The 21,659-nt window shown below is 37.1% G+C and overlaps 1 protein-coding gene across 15 annotated transcripts in view; it reads right to left on the reverse strand.

Moving 5' to 3' along the window:
* The window catches only part of LOC462815 (putative uncharacterized protein encoded by LINC00472), a 242,395-nt gene extending 238,876 nt beyond the window's left edge, over positions 1-3,519 (reverse strand). For 11 of the 15 annotated variants that reach the window (XM_063813193.1, XM_054686014.2, XM_054686016.2 and 8 more), the window contains exons 1-2: positions 2,840-3,187; positions 96-168 (exon numbers count right to left, since the gene is read on the reverse strand). In XM_063813193.1, coding sequence (XP_063669263.1) covers positions 96-168; positions 2,840-3,187 — 421 coding nt within the window. Of the gene's footprint in view, positions 1-95; positions 220-1,451; positions 1,518-2,839 lie in introns of all 15 variants that reach the window. The other 4 variants (XM_063813195.1, XM_054686020.2, XM_063813194.1 and 1 more) reach the window with 4 other exon arrangements.
* Between the last annotated feature and the right edge of the window lie 18,140 nt (positions 3,520-21,659).

Genomic DNA, 21,659 nt, shown 5'->3' on the forward strand with positions numbered 1-21,659 from the left:
TAGTAGGAGGGGTCTGTGAACTGTGGTCTCTTGAGCCTTGTGTCCCAAAGCAGCCTTAACTCTGCTTGTAGGTGGTATATTCTATGTTGATTTACCTGCAGAGGTGGTTTCATGAAAGGTTCCCTGGCCACAGGGCCCAACTAAGAGATGATGCCAACATGTCTGATGCTGTAGGGGAAATGATCAGAGCAGTGAGCATCTGGGGAGATTTTAATGTTCCTGGAAGAAAGCAACATGAGCATTACAACTGTGGCAAGAAAACTCTAACACTAATTCTTAAAATTTAGTGTAATTAACTCTCACTTCTGAAGGAGTTCATTAACCCATTTATGCCAGAGGTTGCACATTTTTTTGCGAAAAATCAGACCTTGGCGATGATATAAATAACTCCCACAAGCTCAGCATTCCAATAATGGAACACTAGGCATAAATGGGTTTTATGAACAGAAATTCTAGGTTCTGTTCACAGACATTCTGATTATGTAAATGTGGGATGTGCCCAGGAGTTTGAAGTTTTGTAAGCACTACAGGTGATACTGACACAGGTGATCTAAGGACTACACTCTGAGATAAACTGCTGTGATCTCTTACAAGATAGCCCAGCCAGCAAATCTGCACAGAGGAGAACCCATATTCTACAAAAATAGCCTGTTCAAATATCAATGCTAAGTTCTAGGTTGAGTGGTTACTTTGAAATAAGGCCACTAGGCTTTCCAGAAGTTGCCAGGTTTACAAATGGTGAAGTGGTGGGGGGCGTTAGTATTTTCCTGATGTCACCAAATAGACCCTCAGAGGAATAAGGGCATCTCTCACTGCAGTCCACATTCCACATTATACCTCTTCTACACAAAGTGATTGTCTAGAGTGAAGACCTTCTTGGCAAGATGCTACTTCCAGTGCTTAATTTACATTTGGTGATACACTGACAATAATTTTTCCTCACTGTGGATTTAGTTGATTTCAAAAGGTATACTTTCCTTCATGTAACTAAATTGGTTTATTTCAAGCTATTTTAAAAATGAATTTAAAAACAGCATTCAAGTGAGATATTATGGTTACAATTAGGCCATTTAATTAGACATCCAATCACAATGCAAACAGCTACTGATTATTTAAGAAATATACCTTTACAAACGTTCGTGTTCTTCAAACAAAACTAGGTCATAAAATGTACTACGTTAAATCAATACTGCTATCTTTCTCCTAGAAACCCTATCACTTGTCTTTGTCTCTTTTCAAATGCGTATACCTGTTTTAAAGCATAAACGTTTAGGCTAGATACTGGAACTAAGCTCTGTTTTTCTGCCAGTTCTTTCTTTGATACCTTCGTTCTCTCCACTAAAGCATGATCATCATTCTCTTTAAGGATGGACAAGATGGACTTTTAATTATTGTCATCTGAGTATTTTATTCAGCAAATATTTGTTGAGTATCTATATTTATGCACTTACTTTTGTAAAACACTTTTGTTGCTATAAGCTCCATGAAGAGAAAATGCCCAGTGGAGTACCTGAAATCTAGAATTCACTCTCATGAAATGGTGAGAAAACTGAAAGACTTTGTCATTTACAGAACAAAATAATTTCTCCTGTATACACTACTGACAAAGTACACATGCAATATTTAAGAGAATTTTGGTTATGAAAAATGTGTGATTTTACTGTTTAGAGAAAAAAATGCAGGTTATCATGATAACCAAAAGTTTACACACCATTGTCTTGCAATACAATCTGTGACGACAATATTTCAATACCATTGCCGGACTAAACCTTTAACATTAATTATTTATCAGAATTATACATGCCACTAACACATCTCAACAAAGAAGATTATGTAAGTGAGCTGCCTTGGCGTCAGTAATACTGAACACAGTAGCTATTTTCAATCCTTCATTAAAATTAGATCAAGATGTACTTGCATTATGTGTTGCTGTTCCTGTAAGGAAGACTTACATTAGTTTTAAGATTTACTTTGGGTATAACTGACATTTTCTTCTCTTTTTTGACATTTCTTTTTCTTCTTTGTCCCCTCCTCCACTGCCCGCACCCCCCAACCAAAAAAAGTTTTCAGTATAATACAGAAAACAAAAACACAAACACCTGCCCTGTTCACTCTCTCTTATGCATAATAAATGCTTTGTTCTCCCCCTCAACTGGATCCGGCAGGGATCGCCCGGGGGCACCTGCCACTTCACCCTCAGACTTGGCTCTCTGTCCCCACCCTGGCCCCTAGGATTCCAAATGGTGCAGCAAAATACGACAATCCTAAGGTTCGTAAAATAAGCAATGGGTAGTTTATTTTTCAGTGAAGGAAAGCCTTTAAATGTTAGTGTTTTAAAACATCAGACTTAAAAGTTACTTCTGAGTAGGCTGAAAGGTGAATCCAGGCGCATGTAAACATATCCTGGCCTACGGCTTGATAACTCGCGCACCGTGTTGAGGCCCTAGGAAAATCTCAAAAACGGAGATGTAGTCTAAAAACTGGACGACAGCATAGACCACGTTGCTGTGGCCCCACATATTACCCACGAGAAAAATCTAAGTGGTAAAGTCACTGGTCCAAGGTCAAGCTGGGCCAGTCGCAGGCAGGGCTAGTCCGCGACCTTCTAACCTTTCCATCTCCCACCCAGGCGCGCACAGGCCCTTGGTCGCGCGGGCACCCGAAGAGTTCCCACGGATACGGTTCCCAAGTCAGTGGCATGTCAGTGCCCTTCAAGCTACCGCAATTTTATTCGTTCTCCCCGCCAGCTCCATAAAGTATTAAAGGCTCTCTCCACGACTTCTTCCCAAGCCCAGGTGCCCTAAACCACTTGAGCCCACGGCGCCTAAAGCCGACTCACCCGCAGCCCGAGGTGCGGGAGCCCTCGGACGGACTCCGGCCCGCCCCGCAGTCCCCGCCGGCCGCGCAGCGGCCCCGGCTGACGACGAGTCGAGAAAGTCACCCGCGATGACCGCGGACGCGAGGGGCGGGCCGCGTCGCGCCGCCCCGCGGAGGCGCCGCAAACTTTTCCCGGCTCGCAAGTTGCCGGGATCTGCGGCCGTGGACCGACTTCCTTCGCCGGCCACCGGAGGGAGGGGGCGCCCCTACCCCGGGAGGGGGCTGGGCGAGCCGGGAGACGGTCAAGTTGGGGTCGGGGGAGCGCGGGCGCTCCACACTCTGGGGCTCGCGGGGACGAGCCCGGCCGCATTGTCTGCGCGGCCTCGGAACAAGCACGGCCGGCGGTGGCACCGGCGGGCGCGGGGAGGAGTTGCCGTCCCCTTTCGCCGCCGCCGCCCACCGCGTTCTTTGTGTGTCTCTCGCCGCCCTCCAGCCGCTTCGCCGCTCGCCTGACAGCTGATGGGCTCACCGTGCCGGGTCCCGCGTCCTCTCGGCCGCAGCCGGCGGAGCCCGGCCCGGCAGGAGGAGGAGGGGAGAAGAGGAGCGTTGACAGATGCTGTCTTGGAGCGGGCACCGCCGGGGGAAAAGTCTGGACTGCCTCGGCGAGAAGCGGCCGGTAGGCAACCGGCCTCAGCCTCGCATTCGCCTCAAAGATCCCAATTGGCTAGGAGCCCTTCCCTCCGCAGCGGCTCGCGCAGCTCCGCTCTTGCGCCCCGCGCCCGGCTCAGCGGACGGACTAGCGCGCCCGGTCAAGAATCCTGGGGAACCCGCTCCGCCCCCTGGCTCCAGCGCCCTCCAATGATGTCGGCGTACAGAGGGCTGTTCCGCCCAATCAGGTGTCGGAAAGCCCAGCCAGTCCCCGGGAGTGTAGCCAATAGAAGGCGACTCCGGCAACACACCCGCCCTGATCCACTAGGAACAAACCGCTCCGAGCCCGGGTGGTGGGACCGATCCTGGAGCCCAGACCAAGCCAAGTCCGGCCAAAGCTGTGTCGCAAAGTAAGAATCTGAAGACAGGTCCGGTGCTTAAATGACTATTATTCTAAAGAGTTGAAGATGGGAACGGTGGACGCACAAAATCTTTACCCTCGGCTTAAAACGCCTTTTCTGGCAAAAGTTTGTGTATGAAAGAAAGCTGAACAAACACGTTGTAGCACTGTTTAAGTGAAGGCCTTTCCTTTTAGAACACTGCTTTACAATGCCTAATCAGCCGGCGCTCAGGTTGGTGCATTTAGAGTCCCGAGCGTTTGTGTCCCTAATAAGTTTGCTAGAATGTCAGGTAACTGAAACAGGTTAGTTTCTATCCTGCCCCAAAACACAGACTGTCACTGGCACCACCATGTTGTGGTTTTTTCCATGAATGAAAATATAAGAGTTCTGTATGTAAATCATCTTTATTGTGAACTTTATTTCTATAATAAAGTCACACAAACTATCTTCAGTGGAAGTTGGATGAAATACCGGAAAAGAAGAATGTAGAGATAGATGATAAGATATGTAGGATATCTCTATCCATCTGCCACCCATCTATCTATCAAGAAAGGACTTGAGTAAAGCACTGGCTATAAACGACTGTACCTTTTGATCACAGGACCTTACAAATAATAGGCACACTAGTTATTTGTTTATTTCATTTGAATAGGATGACTCATTTGTTACTGTTCATATGAAGTTTATAAACTTCATTGAGTTGTTTACTGAAAGTGGACTACACCATGACGAAAACAGTATTTGGCAACACATATTTGCATCTTTTAAAATAAAATTACACTTACTTGTACTTCAAATAGTTACGTCAGTTTATTTCTTCGGGTAATAAACTGTGCATTTAAAAATTTTTGTACACATGTGGCATGTTCCTTCTTTATAAATTATTTTGATGACCAAATACATTTTTTAAAGGGTGATCTGTACAATGAACGGAAAGAAGAGAGAGATCTCAAATAAGAAAAATATGGCTATATTTTCCTCCTTGCTTTCGTGATTGAAACCATGACTTACCACATTAAGTTCGGGGGATAACATGACCCCTGAAATAAAGTTTTATCAACAGATCCAGGTTCTGGATTGACCTTGAGCCAATCTCTTAATGACTAACTCTGTTACAAGAGAACAATATGCCTGGCTCTACCTGCCTTCTTGGGGTGCTGTAAGATCCCTCCAAGATAGTGTTTGTCAAGCACTTTGCTTTCTGTAAAATACTGTGCCAAGTGCAGAACAGTCTTAAATGTGTTATTATTCTCTGCTTATTATCAGAACATTAATATTTCCTCGACTGCACATTTTTTCAATCTGAAGTATATTTTTGAGCCCATCAGTTTTCTCTCAAAAGAGATCTGAATGAAACTCCTGCCTGTTCATTCTAGATCAAAGCAGTACTTTCAGGGTTTCTTTCTCTTTTTTAATGAAGAGGATGTTAGAAGAGAAGAATACTGAGGAAAGAATTCTGGATGGAAAACGTTCGAGAAATTTTATTCACTCTTAGTGTATTCCTCTTAGTATATTCCTCAAAAACAAGATGTATCATAATGTCCAATTTAATACTCTGTTCATAATGTTTAAAAACTTAAGCAAGTTTCAATGTATATGCCTAAAATAAGTTAACGTATCCCATGTCTGCTAATATAGTTTTAGATGGAAGTTGTAAATGGCTGGGTCAAAGTTATACCCATAAATCAATTACTGAATTTTAAATTTTGGGGGCATTTATTGAAGATTCACTTATCACTTTTGTACTTAATTGTCAAAGAGGAAAATAAATGTGTATTTTTAGATTCCATGTGTCATAATATGTTTACTTTTTCCCAAAATATGGAGTCTAGTACAGAAGTTTAATTACTACTTCAAACAAATGTACATATGGTAACACTAGAATGTAAAATTTGCTGAATTTAGTTGAACCAGAAGTTGTAATTTTCAGTTAATTAACTGTATGTATTTCATTTTCTGAGTGAAAATTGTGGAAGAATTTATCAATATGAATATGCATGATTTACTAAGTATAGTTAAGTCAAAACCAGTGTGTGGTAATTTCCTGATAATCGACAAGTCCATACCCATTTATTACATGGAAACGAATATTTCAGTGATTGTCTGGGTAATATTTGTGATTTCACTGTGGTGATGTTTCATTCACTAACTGATATTTTCAGTTTTTCATCAGCGATTTTCTCATCAGTTGTCCAAAATGGAACAAAAGACCTGAAGCTATTTTAGAGAGCTGTCAGTTTTAGCACATTTTTAAATGTTTATGAGAGAAATTGACTTTGGGGTCAGTTTTAGGATTTATAAAGATGGTTTTAAAAAAATACATAGACATAGACATTGGTAAAGGTAATTAAAAAAATACATAGACATATTTTATAAGTTGCCTCACATGATCTGTGGTAATATGACTATAATATTATTTTCTCTGTATCTTTACATTTAATTTGCTATCATCTTAAGATTGCTTCATCAGTGAATATAACGAATAACTGGATTTATATCTTCTTGATTCTGATAGTTGAAATGCTTCGGAATGTCTTGTCTTGGACAAATCAGAGTTCCACGTGACTTCTCAACAAATAACCGAGTCTAATTCATTAATCTGAAAATGATGTTCTTAGGAATAATTAAATAATATCTATATAGAGAGAAGAGAAAAACGATTAGCTCTGTTTTTCTTTCTATTTCTTACATGGATGAGAGAAAAATGCCTTTGTGAATCACAACATCAGATCCCTTTAACTCTCCTTTTACAAAACTTATGTTTTGTTGATTTCTTGAACCCAACCATGTAGTGTCCTTATTGTGTGATGTATCTATGGCAGGAAACTTTCATATGCATATGGAGTAACAGAGAGAAAATTTCAGAAAACACTGGTGAGAGGCACATTAGACTCCCTTCTCCATTTTATCTTGGGTCACAGTCCCTCAGGAAAATTTCTTTTAGAGTTAAGTGTTAGGAAAAATTTTATTTTTTCTGAAATGAGATCTTTGCAGCTTCTCCTTCTTATTTCAACAACCAGGAAGCTTGGAACTAAATTTACAGCTTAATTTAGCAAGGTACGGCCTGCTTCACTGTAATTTTTTTCTTTTTTTAAATTTTAAATTTTTGTAAGTACATAGTAAGTGTATGTATTTGTGAGGTACGTGAGATATTTTGATGCAGGCATATATGTGTAATAATTCCATCAGAGTAAATGGAGTATCACCACCTCAAGCATTAATCCTTTCTTTTGTGTTACAATCCAATTATACTCTTTAAGTTCTTTTAAAATGTACAATAAATTTTTGTTAACTGTAGTCACTCTGTTGTGCTATCAAATACTAGATTCACTCTAATTTTTTAATAAACATAAGCTTTACCTTGCCATGGTTTATTACTATTCATCTATGCATTATTAGCTTATATATTTGTATGTATGCATTTTATTGAAGCTCTGTAAAATACTTTCTGAAATGAGATGAAATATATATGACTAACATTCTGAGCCTCACATAAACTCTTGAGTATGAAGAGTTAAACACAACCAGAACGTGTAGAGAGAACAATATGAAGGATACTGCTGATATTTCCTTCACAGAGAAATAGGATTCTAATTCACCAGGTATAATATCTCTAAACCTTTTCCAGAGAAGCAAGAAGAAAAATAGATGTACTTGACTGGGAAATTTTATTACATTTATTTATTTTTTCTTTTATTTCCTTTTTGTTGTTGTTGTTTTTGTTGTTGTTGTTTGAGTCAGGTTCTCATTGTGTTGCCCAGGCTATAGAGCAGTGGCATGATCATAGCTCACAGCAACCTCAAACTCCTGGGCTCAAGCAATTCTCCTGCCTCAGTCTCCCTAGTAGCTGGGACTACAGATGCACTCCACCATGTCCTGCTTATTTTAATTTAATTTGTAGAGATGGGAGCCTTGCTATGTTGTCCAGGGTGGTCTCGAACTCCTGGCCTCAAATAATCCTCCCACCTTGGTCTCCCAATGAGCTGGGACTACAGGTGTGGGCCACCGTGCTTGGCCCAACATTTACTTTTCAAAGTTAAAGTTATTTTTAAAAGTCATCTCCTGAGTGACATATTGTCTTAGCACTGTTGCAGAACTTCATCTTATCCAACTTTTTTGTTTCATAAGATATATTTGAATTAACTAGAAGTTGTAGGTTAAAAATATCCTTTTAAAATAGAATGGTTTACACAAAGTAGATGGTAGCATCCCTCTTCCAAGCCAGAAGGTCATCATGTAGGAGACCCTCAGTGGAGTTAAGAGGGTTTCAGTCATAAGGGATAGAAAACTCAACTCAACTTGACTTAAATATAAAAACAAATACACATTAGTGCATATAATTAAAACTATACAACCTTGATCAAGTAAAAGTAAAGGTACAGCTAGCTGACAAAGGTGGGAGAGGAAAGAAGGGGGCCAAAGAAGAAAGCTGGGTAGGGGCATCACTCCACATAGAGGGGTGCCAAATAACTGTATTGGACAAAACATGGTTTTATCCAACTTTATTAGATAACATTTATTGGACAAGAAACAGAAATTTAAGTGGCTACTTCTACATTACAACCAACAAAACTGAAAATGATAATATAAGTATCAAAATTGGAGAAGTGTTGAAAGAAGGACTAATGTAAGTCCTCATTTTACATAGGTCATTTTATATAGCTGAGGGTCAGGTAGATAAGTAAATAATAAATAACAAATATAGAAATATACTAGTTATTTCATTATTTAAAGTTCATGTTTTGTTCAAACAAAAAGTTTACGGTTTAGTTTTCTACAGGCAGAAACTAAAAGCAGAAATGGTTAAAAGGGTTTTCCTTTGGAGGAGGGGTTGTTGTAATTACATGTGAGGAGGGTTGTGGTCTTATTTGATTTTTTTTTTAAACCAACTGTGAAGACGGTTTTGATGAAAATTGTCAATATTACAGAAAAAAGTCTTAGCAGGAATGTATTTAAAAATAAATGTAGGGTATCCATATATATTGGGAAACCACAGTTGTATTTAGTGTAGAATAAAATGGAATTTAGGACCCAAGTAAGAATGTATATGATGGTTTTAAAAAAGCAAACATAATGGATATATAGTGAAATTATTTTGTGCTCTTCACAAGCAATTCATAATACAGTAGATTATCTTATTTTTGTGCTCGAGAACAACTGTGCCTCCTCTGGATCCCAGAGATTATAGGGCAGATTGGGCATGGGACAGTGCTTGTTAAATGCCTGTTTGTTTTTTGATGAAGTGATTGTATCATTTGAAACTGTTTGACTCAGCACACAGGAAAACTCAATAGAAAATGTGTGCAATTGTGAGCTTCATAGTTTGAGAAATGAATGAAAATTATGGAGAAGATTCCATGGAAAGTTACAAAAGTAATTAGAAATCTGGAACACAGCCGGTTTGGAAGAATGAACATTTTTGAGCTTTGGGGGCTCCAAATTTTCAGATATAATTCATTGTTAATTTTCTGTGCAAGTGAAGGAGAATAGTGAGCCCACTGTGAAATGCTCCACGGGGGTCTATTAGAATGTTTCATCTTGGATAAGAGGGAAATCAACCCACAGGACTGGCATACTACATTGTGAGAATTCATAGACAATGAAGAATATCATTACCAGAAGCCATGGAGGAAGAAAAGGTGTGTGGGTGTGAGGGTGTGTGTGTGTGTGTGTGTGTCTGTGTGTAGGAGACCAGGCTGAATAAATGTTTCGATCACTGACAGTTGATAATAAACAAAATGAATCTAAAAGGCAAGTCCAGAATAAGTAAAGAAGCATGATAGAACTGAAAATCTACTGTCAGAGTGTAATGCTTAGTCCTAATTTGGAGATGATATCGTGGAAACTACCTGAACTCAAAGCAAACCGTCCTCATGTAGATGGCATCTTCCCAAGGTTGTCTGAAAATAAACACAGCAATAATAAACATGTATTTTTCATCCATGTTTTTTCACTAGGAGAGCACCTTCGCATATGTAACATCGTTAGATCCTCATAACTTTTCCTCAAGATGATGAGGAGGCATCTCAGTATAGTATTTCAGTTCAAAGACACATTTGAATTCTGCTACATCAGTGGGACTCAACCAAGCCATTAATTCCCCTGGGTCTTTAAATAAGGATAACAATTATAGGTGTTGAATCTCTCTCTCTCTCTCTCTGCATGTTCTGAGGATGGAAACAGCTAATTTGTGTGAACATGCTTTGCAGACCCTTATGTGGGTCGCCAATGTTCTTATTAGCATGGGTTCTATTCCCATTTTATAGATAATGAAAAGGAGATTCAGAGATCAAGAGATAAATAACCCAGTTAGATAAGGTGAGTCCATGGCCCCAGATCCCCAGGTCTAATTACTCCCAATGCTCATTCCACTACTTTGATCTGAACTTTAAAGTGTGATCAGTAAATACAAAATTAGAATTGTCTGGTGGTTTCCTCAATTTCTTTTTTGGATTGAAGAGTTAGACTAGTTGATTACCAGGGTCCTTTCAGCTGTAAATCCTACAATAGTCAAGAACTTGCTTTCCCAATGTGCTCTGGGGTCTCTATTCCCCTCCAGGGGAGGAAGATAATCAAACAATGGTTAAAGAGTTCTGTCTAGAAAACAGAGAGAAATTTTCCTGGCTCCTGAGGGAAGAGATGAGGTAGAGAACCAAGAAGATGATGTGAGGCTGGCAACTATAAAGAATGAAATAATTCATAAAGATTCCCTGAATGTGAGGATAGAAGAGACATAGAGAGAGGATTTCCAAGGTGCAAGTGCAAATTTCCAATAAAGTCTTCTAAACACGTAAATGGTCTTGTCTGTGGTTTTTGTAGTGGGGAGGTGTGGATGCTTATTTCTTTGTTTGGGTTTGTTTCAATGGAATCAAGTAGAGTAAACGAAAATAAAAGGTGAATATGAAAACATAAGCCTCTCCCTTACTTCCCCTGGAAAAAAGAAAAAAAATTCCTTCTCAGAAAAATTATCAGGTCTTTGGACCTGTATCTAGATGACATAGCATAGAATAAAAACAAGGAGCAAAAAAAAAAAAAAACTTAATTATATTTAAGCCTGTGAGAGAAACAGAAAGACAAATTTCAATATGTTGAGATTACTGCTGAAAAGTAGAATGACGTATAAAGAAGCCAACATCGTGTGCTCACTGCTGTAAAAGCTAGTTGTTTGATAAAGTTAAGTATATCTGTCATTGTAAATTTTGCCCTTAATGTATCATCCCACAAACATTATGTTTAATTCATATAGGGCAGTGCGATAAATTGTGATTTGTTAAGGATATATCCTATATATTTATATAAGTAGAATAAAATCTTGAAAGATCAAGACCTAGGTGTTAATCTATGTACTTTTCTGTATTTTTTAATTGTTTCCAATAAATTTGTTATAATTAAAATCCTGTTAAAATCCCTTTAAAAGGTATATAATTAATAAACCCTCACTTCTCCATTGCTACCTTAGTTATTATATAGTATATAAATAAAAAAGAAATGGCTTATATTATCTATTTTATATTGAAAATCTCTCTATTTGGACTTTTGAATGAAAAGTTAGAATATTCATTGTGATAAAATAATTTAAATTATTTTCATGACAAAGTGAGAACAAGGAATTAATGTAAAAAGACAATGAAATTTTAGTGTAACACCTCTAACATCTAATAGTTTTTTGGTCAACTGTTTATTTTTCTTTGAAGGATATGTAAAATCTTATCCTTAAAATATTGAAGGACTAGTAAATAATATAATAACAAGTGGTCCCAACTTTTGAAAACAGGAATTTTCACTTTTCTTTCTTTTTTTTTTTTTTTTTTTGAGACAGAGTCTTGCTCAGCTGTGCAGGCTGTAGTGCAGTGGTGTGATCTCGGCTCACTGCAACCACCATCTCCTGGGTTCAAGTGATTCTCCGGTCTCAGCTTCTCGAGTAGCTGGGATTACAGGCACCTGCCATCATGCCCAGCTAATTTTTGTATTTTTCATAGAGATGGGGTTTCACTGTCTTGGCCAGGCTGATCTTGAACTGCTGACCTCAGATGATCCGCCCACCTCGGCCTCCCAAAGTGCTGGGATTACAGGCATGAGCGACTGCACCTGGCCGAATTTTCACTTTTGAGGACTTTAGAGTAAGTAAAGAAGATAAGTGATATACATATGGCACTCGCTGAGTGGTGTAATTTAGAACAAAGTTCTCAACCAGGAAGATTTTGCCCCCAGGGAACACTCGGTAATGTCTGGAGGACATTTAAGGTTGTGACCTTCCCCTGAGGGAAGGAGGGTGCTACTGGCATCTGGTGGGTAGAGACCAGAGATGCTGCTGTACATCCTACAATGCACTGGACAGCCCTCCAGTGCAAAGAATTATCCACTCTAAAATATTAATAGGACACAGGTGGAGAAACCTTGCTTTAGATGCTTATTGCTTTTATGGAGAAATGAAATAGTACCAGCAACTTCAAAACTTAAAAAAAAAAAAAAAGAAAACAACCCTTATTTATATGCTTTCTTTTAAGCAATGGAAAATGGAAATTTTATTTCCCTCTCCTGAAAATAGAACTATTTCTAGCATATGCTTTGTAAATAAGATAATATTTAAAAATTAAAAGTGGTTCACAGTGTTTGAGAAAACAAAAATGGAGCAGTAAGACTCGGAAAATAAATGTGCTTCTTCAAGTTAGCTAAGACTGGCTTTTTTTTTTTAAGAAATAATTCCTCAAAAGAATATTTTAGCTAGTTATTTGAAACTGTTGGGAATGTGAATCCAATGATCTGTCAAGAACATATATTAATAGTGACTGCTATTCTCCCAAGAAATAAATGAAAATACAAAATGTACTTATTACAATGTTTTATGTGCCCTTCAGAATCTCGAGCTATTAGAAAGGCAGTTCTGGGAAACGATGCAAATACACAGGGTGATGTCCTTCTCCCCATCATCCCAGTGTGAAACTTGTGGTCTCTTAGGAAGATTCCGGGGTAGGAAAACAACAGAAAGGTAGGCAGCAGTTTGTATTGTGTTAACCCCATAACCCTGAAGCATTTTTTCAGGGCATTTTAAAATATGCTTTGTGTTGGTTAGTGCATGAATTTCAATGAAGGTCATTGCATCTTTTTCTTTTTTCCTCCCTAGAAAGGGCATTAACATGATTGCTTGTAAATAAGAATGAAGACTACTAACTAATGTACACCCATTTGTCTCATATTACTCCTTTATTACTCTTTCCCTCAAAAAACAGAGTAAGTTTTCATGAAGGATGAAAAGGCATTACATGATTGTATTTCGTTTTAGTTTTTAATTAAACGTGCTTAAAGAGCCACAGAATTGTCTTTGGCAGGTTAGATGAAGACATGCTGGGGACTAAGTTATTTTTTGCTGTCAGAGGCTTTCTTTTTAGTATATGGTAGATTTGATTCTATGAGGTTAATCAGAAAGGCATAAATCTCCTTCTGTAAATACTCATATGTTTTAGTTGGTACAGGGAACAGGAGGGAAAGAGGATTACAGGTTACTTTGTAAATGTTCTATACTTCTTTATATTTGTATAGTTATTTTGCTAATAATAATTTCCTTCTAGTCATAAAAGTGATATCTGTTCACTACTTAAAATATGGAAAATTCAGGAAAATATTTTTAAAAATCTGCAGACACCACCACTGACAACATAGGTCAACTTCCTTCTAATCCTTCTATAAAACAGGGCTCACTATATGCTTGATTCTACCTTCTGGCTCTACCATATTGTGATCATTTACACATTCCATTAAACTTCTTCCAAATCAAGGTTTTAATTTTTGTTTGTTTGTTTTTTGAGACGGAGTCTTGCTCTGTCGCCCAGGCTGGAATGCAGTGGTGCGATCTCGGCTCACTGCAACCTGCACCTCCCAAGTTGAAGTGATTCTCCCGCCTCAGCCTCCTGAGTAGCTGGGATTACAGGTGCCCACCACCGCACCCAGCTTTTTTTTTTTCTTTAATAATGGCTGCAGTATGTGTTTTAAATGGCTGCACCAAACTCAGTTCTATAAGTGATTCTGTTTTTTTTCTCCTCTACAACACCTAGAGATATATGATGTTCACAAGCCAATGAGTTCTGATGCACACATTGATAATAAAGGCTATGGTTTATGCAAATTTTCCTCCTTGGGGATTTGCCATTGCTCTGTCCCTTTCCTTCATACTCATAAAATGCATTATAATATGAGTAAGAGTAACATTACAGAGATAACCTTGACTCTACCCTAATTTATTAAATAATGTTCAAAGTTTGGTACCTTTACTATGAGTAGTAACAAATTTCTTGTGACACACCTCACAATTGACTTTGGTATTATGTGACATCTCAGATGACTAACACTAAATTCAACTAAATGCAGTTGTCATGAAGCAATAAATGTCCCTGCTATCAAATATTCTGTAATTGTTTCCTTTTGATAACTGTCTAAAAGTAGAGCTACTGAATTGAAAGACATTAATTCTTGATATAGATTGCTAAACTTGCTTTCTAGAAAAGTCGTTCTGATTTCTAACCTCACATTCAACAATACTGGGTGTTGGAATTAAGTTTCGCTGATTTGGTAAGTAAAAAATATAGTCTTTAAAACAAGAGTATTTGAAATTGAGTAATTTAATCTTTCTCCTCTTGTTTAGTTTTCTTTTCTTCCTTACCTTTCCCTCTTTCCTCCCTTCCTATGTTTCTCCCTCCTTCTCTCCTTCCATCCCTCCCTTCCTCTTTTTTTTCTTCTATGACATATCTATTCATATTCTTTGCCAACTTTTCTATTTAGGTTTTAAGATTTACATGAGCTCTTTATATATTAGCTATATTAAACTTTTTGTCATAAATCTGTGTCAATTATTTTCCTCAGTGGTGTGCTTTTAAAACAATATTTACTTTTTCCTCATGACAGAGATTTCATTTCAGTTTTCCATACTCTTTCTTGTTGTAGGGAAAATTCAAGTTGTATTCTCCATAGTAAAATGTATGCTATTTCGGGGGACATTTATTTTAATGCCTTTATAATTAGAAAGCACTTTCCCATCCTGAGACCTGATAAGTATCCACCTTTTTTTTCCAGGAGTGTGTGTGTGTGTGTGTGTGCTTTCAGGTTTTTTTCCTTTTTTCTTGTGTGTGTGTGCTTGCTTCATACATGGTCTTACTCTGCAGCCCAGGCTGGAGTGCAGTGGCATGATCATGGCTCACTGCAGCCTTGATCTCTCCTGGGTTCAAGGGATCCTCCCACCTCAGCCTCTGGAGTAGCTAGGACTACAGGCACATGCCACCAAACCTGGCTAATGTTCTGTATTTTTTGTAGAGATAGGTTCGTTCCCACTATGTAGCCCAGGATGGTCTGGAACTCCGGGCTCAAGCCATCCTCCCACCTTGGCCTCTCAACGTGCTGGGATTATAGACATGAGACACTGCGCCCGGCCTCAGTTTGTAACATTAAAATATTTCATCATTCTACAGTTTGTTTTGTTTTTATAGCATAAAGGGAGGAATTATTTATTTCAATTTGTTAAATAATTATCTCACACCACCAATGATTGTCTTTTATGGCTTTACTCATTTGTGATGCCAACTTTATCTCACATAGAATCTTTTATTGTCATTCTTTTTTTTTTAAATTAGAAAAAATTTTTTAAGAACTTTTTTTTTAGTGACAGGTTCTCACTCTGTCACCCAAGCTGAAGTGAAGCAGCACAATCACAGTTCACTGCAGCCTCCATCTCCCTGGGCTCAGGGATCCTACTGTGTCAGCCCTCTGAGTAGCTGGGACTATGGGAGTGTGCCACCCTTCCTGGCATTGTTTTGTTTTTTAATCTACTAGAATTGGCTTGTGGTCTATCCATTCTCTACCATCGTTATATCTATTTTCCCATTCCACTGGGACAGGCTTCCCCTATTTAGCTTTCAATCTTTTTTTTCTCTCTCTCTCATTTATTCCTCTGATAAACTTTAGAATTGCTTTGAAAATATACTCTCTATCACAGTCACATTCTAAGAATTTATATTGGGATTTTCATGGATTACATTAATCTTATTTTCTTCCCATTTAGCCACAGATATTTTTTTTCGTGAAAGTATTTTTATTCCTTTACAAGCTCTTACAGTTTTCATTGTATTGGTCACACACAATTCCTTTAAAGATTATTCTTGTAATTGTGTATCGTGATATTGTGCTTATTGTTGTGAGTGGGATATCTTCATCATATTTTGATTGTCTATTATTATTAGCAATAGGATTGATTTTTGTATTTTTTTTTCACCTTGGATCACTTAACTGAACTATGCTATTAAATCCAAAACTTTCTTCAATGATTTCCTTATATCTATTTCCCTAGGTTTTGCTTTTGTTTTTGTTTTAACTGGAAAATTATTTACTATCCAATTACCATGTTTGAGGGATACTTGGTATAGCTATGGACCCTGTCCAGCAGGGAGATTTGACTGAGAAAATCCTATTCCATTCTACTAAGAATTGTCTATAGATGTTATTATGAAGGGAAAAGGTTTGTACTTAGGCCTATTCCCTCAATAAGTACACTAGACCACACATGTGTTTCCATTTTTTTGTTTGTTTTGGCTACCACTTCTAGAATGATGGAAATGATGGTAGTAATAGTAGATATTCTTGACTTGTTTATGATACTTTTAGAGTAGCATTGTTAAGCCATATGATGTTAACTGTATGTTAATGATAAACACATATTCTTTATGATGTACATGAAATATCATTTTATTCTGAGCTTATTCAGCAAGTTTTAAAATCCAAGAGAGTTTATTAAATTTTATCAGATTATTTTGCAGATCAATTGAGATGTTTATATATTTACTTTGCAACCTACTGTTGTGATATATTCATTAGGGTTTATATGCATGAATTCTTTAGAGCAATCCTTAAATATTTGGGCTAAATTATTATTTTAATATACCTGAGTTAAATATGTAAATCTTTTATTCATACTTTTGCATCTGTACTAATTATTTTTAGGTTTTACTGTGAGGGTGATCCTAGCTTTGTGAAGTGAGTTGGAATGTTTCCTATTGTTTTTCTATGTACAAGAAGAGTGTACCTCGTAGTGATGGATTTGTTTCTTGAAAACTGAAAAGCGCTTATTGATTTAAAAAAAAACTCTGCTCTGCAGCTGTCTTGAATTTAGTTATTGAAAACTGTTTCAGTTTCAATTCTTCAGTATATAGTTGTCTATTTAGGTTTGGTAGACAACTTTCTACCCCATTATCTTTGAATCTTTATTACTAAGATTTTCAAATTTGTTAAACTGATGAATTTGTGCTAATACTTTTTAAGTAACATTTTAAAATAATCTTTAAATCTGTTATTAAATCCTTTTAAGACTGTAAATTCTTTCTTATTTCTAATTTTGTTTGTTTACTTTTTTCTCTTGATTAAATCTGCTAGGACTTTTGTACTAAGGTTTGTTCGTGTCCTTTTTGTTGTTGTTTTTGTTTTTGGGACAGAGTCTCACTCTGTGCCCAGGCTGGAGTGCTAATATTTTGTATTTTTAGTAGAGACAAGGTTTCATCATGTTGGTCTCAAACTCCCGGCCTCAAGTGATCTGCCCACCTCAGCCTCCCAAAGTGTCAGGATTGCGGTGTGAACCACAGCACCTGGCCTGCTCTTGTTCTTTAGGAATTTAGTACTGTAGTATATTCGTCAACTTTATTATTTTTCTATTTTCTCATGCATTGATTTATATATTTATTTTTAATATTTTCTTCCTCTTGTTTAGATTCTTTCATTATTCTGTCTTAACTTCTTTAATTGCAGTTGAGTTGAATTTTTTTTTAATTCTCTTTTAGTTAGAACAAAAACCATTTTAGGCCACATACAGTATTTGCCTTTGAACACATTCCATAAGGTTTGATAAATAATGGTCCTATTTTCATTATTTTAAAACAAGTTTGTAATTTTACCTTGGATTTTTCTCTCCCATATAGCTATTTAGGAAGGCATTTGGTAACTTCCAACGTGTTGGGATTTTTGATTGCTTAAACTTTAAAAAATATATAGTTTGATTGCATTATGGTCTGAGAATACAGCTCCCTATAATTTCTGATTTGGAAACTTTTGAACATTTTCTTTGTGGCAGTAGTTGTTAAGTTTTTATAAAAAGTTATTATATTCATCTTGAAAATAAGATACATGTATTTTTTAGTTCTTGGAATAGATGTCAGTATATCTGTAGATTCATCTTTACAAATTATAAATTTTAACCAAATATCTGTTTATCCAGCACCAAGAGAGATGTGTCACAGTCACCCATAAGAAGGTACTTTCCTTTCACATTTCTAACATTTCTAACATCCTTGATTTATGTATGTTGATATTATACTAATCAGCTTATAAAGTTGAATAACTATTATATTTTCCTTGTGAAGCATATTTGTATTAATATATAATGACCCTCTTGGTTATCATTAGTATCTTTTGCCTTTGTGTCTTTTCTGAAATTAGTATTTCCTGTTTTCTTTTTTGAATGTCTGATGTATATTTGCTCATTCTTTTATTTTTAACTTGTGCATATCATTTTGTCTTAGAGTGGCTTTCTAACTATCATGTAGTTCAATGTTTTTAAACTGGATTTGAAGTATTTTTAATTATTCACAATTGTTACTATAATATATTTACTCATATTTCTTTTCTCTGGGCTTGTGATTTTTCTCATGCTTTCTTAGTTATATTGCATATGGCTTATAAGCTTTTATACTTTCTAGTATTTAGTTGTATTAAAGATTACCTTTGGGTTTTTCAAAATTGTGCTTTAATTTATATTTTCTAATGATTAGGATTATAAAAGAAAACAGATTTTGTCTCCTTTCAGACAAAATGAGGAAGTTAGCTGTTTCCTTCTCTGCTTTGTCTTTCTTCACTTATGTGTTTCTCTTAATCTACAATTTTAGACCCAGATAAATTTCATTAAATTATTTTTTACTTTCTATGTCTCCCTTCTGTTTCATAACCATATTAGCAATAGTTATTGAGATTTACCTTTCTGTTTACTGGTTTTGATGACTTCCTCTGCTTGAAGTCTTCATTAGGATTCATTGCTTGGTTCACAGAAGTACAACTTTAATATTGTCAAAAACCATACTTGGCTAGTTTGTTTTCCAAGCTCTTGCAAACCCAGGGATATAACTCTCTTTCCTTCATACCTGAGGGTCAAATTCTCTGAGAACACAATTCTTCAGACTTTTACCCTCACAATTTTTTCCGTAAGACATGTTGCTGTGTTGTTTTCTATAATTTTGTTTGTGGAGAATAAAGTCTTATAAATAGCATGTGTTTCAATTTTATCAGAAATTATTAATTTTTTCTTTCTTGGATGCTTAAAATAAGTTTTTTAAATAATTAACTTCAAGAGAAGAAGGAGGATCATGGCAGACGGGAGGCAGGACTAGATTGCAGCTCCCACTCGGACGGACAGAGCAGCATGTGGAGTCTCTCATCGTGAACTCTTGCTGCAGAACAACTATAGGAATAAATCAAGAAAGCCGAAGAGAACCCACAGACCCTCAGAAGGAAGCAGATTGCTCCTGAAGAACCCAGAAGACACCCCAAATACTGTCCTGGTATCCATTGCTGAGAGACTCACAAGCGGTTCACATCACAGGACTCTGTGCAGAAAACCCCTGGTACCAGCCCAGAGCCAGGTAAACTTGCTGGGTGGCTAGATCCAGAAAAGAGGTAACAATCACTACAGCTCAGCTCTCAGGAAACTACATCCATAGGAAAAGGGGGAGAGTACTACATCAAGGGAACACCCCGTGGGACAAAAGAGTCTGAATAACAGCCTTGAGCCCTAGACCTTCCCTCTGACACAGCCTACCCAAATGAGAAGGAACCAGAAACCAACTCTGGTAGCATAACACAACAAGGTTCCTGAACACCCCTGCAAAATCACACTAGCTCACCAGCAATGGATCCATGCCAAGAAGAAATCCCTGATTTACCTGTAAAAGAATTCGGGAAGTCAGTTATTAAGCTAATCAAGGAGACACCAGAGAACGGTAAAGCCCAATTTAAGGAAATTTTTAAAATGACACAGGAAATAAGGAGAGCAATTTTCAATGAAATAGATAGCATAAATCAAAAATAATCAAAACTTTGGGAAACAATGGACGCACTTAGAGAAATGCAAAATGCTCTGGAAAGTCTCTGCAGTAGAATCGAACAAGCAGAAGAAAGAACTTCAGAGCTCGAAGACAAGGTTTTCAAAATAACCCAATCCAACAAAGACAAAGAAAAAAAGAATAAGAAAATATGAACAAAACCTCCAAGAAGTCTGGGATTATGTCAAATGACCAAACCTAAGAATAATCAGCATTCCTGAGGAAGAAGAGAAATTTAAAACTTTGGAAAATATTTTTGGGGGAATAATCAAGGAAAACTTCCCTGGGCTTGCTAGAGACCTAGACATCCAAATACAAGAAGCTCAAACAACACCTGGGAAATTCATCTCAAAAAGATAATCACCTAGGCACATTGTCATCATGTTCTCTCAAGTTAAGATGAAGGAAAGAATCTTAAGAGCTGTGAGGCAAAAGCACCAAGTAACCTATAAAGGAAAGCCTATCAGATTAACAGCAGATTTCTCAGCAGAAACCTTACAAGCTAGAAGGGATTGGGGCCCTATCTTTAGCCTCCTTAAACAAAACAACTATTAGCCAAGAATTTTGTATCCAGTGAAACTAAGCTTCATAAATGAAGGAAAGATATAGTCTTTTTCAGGCAAACAAATGCTGAGAGAATTCACCACTACCAAGCCAGGACTATAAGAACTGCTAAAAGGAGCCCTAAATCTTGAAACAAATCCTGGAAACACATCAAAACAGAACCTCTTTAAAACATAACTCTTGCAGGACCTATGAAAAAATACAATCAAAAATAGAAACAAAAAACCAAGGCATACAGGCAAGAAATAACACAATGAATGGAATGGTACCTGACATCTCAATACTAACGTTGAATGTAAATGGCCTATAGGCTCCACTTAAAAAACAGGGAATTGCAAAATGGATAATAATTCACCAACCATCTATCTGCTGTCTTCAAGAGACTCACCTAACACATAAGGACTCACATAAACTTAAGGTAAAGGGGTGAAAAAAGACATTCCATGCAAATGGACACAAAAGCAAGCAGGAGTAGCTATTCTTATATCAGATGAAACAAACTTTAAAGCAACAGCAGTTAAAAAGACAAAGAGGGACATTATATAATGATAAAGGGCCTTGTCTAACAGGAAAATATCAAAATCCTAAATATACTATGCACCTAATACAGGAACTCCCAAACTTATAAAACAATTACTAAGAAATGAGATAGACAGCAACACAATAATACTGGGGGACTTCAATACTTCACTAACAGCATTCGACAGGTCACCAAGACAGAAAATCAACAAAGAAATAATGGATTTAAATTATACCCTGGAACAAATGGACTTAATGGATATTTACAGAACATTCTATCCAACAACCACAGAATATACATTCTATTCATCAGCACATAGAACTTTCTCCAAGAGAGATCATATGATAGGCCACAAATAAGCCGCAAAAATTTTAAGAAAATTGAAATTATATCAAGTACATTCTCAGACCACAGTGGAATAAAACTGGAAATCAACTCCAAAAGGAATCTTCAAAACTATGCAAATATATGGAAATTAAATAACCTGCTTCTGAATGATCATTGGGTCAACAATGAAATCAAGTTGAAAATTAAAAAATTCTTCAAACTGAATGACCATAGTGACACAACCTATCAAAACCTCTG

This window comes from Pan troglodytes, chromosome 5, assembly GCF_028858775.2.
Source record: "Pan troglodytes isolate AG18354 chromosome 5, NHGRI_mPanTro3-v2.0_pri, whole genome shotgun sequence".
Classification (NCBI taxonomy): Eukaryota; Metazoa; Chordata; class Mammalia; order Primates; family Hominidae; genus Pan; species Pan troglodytes.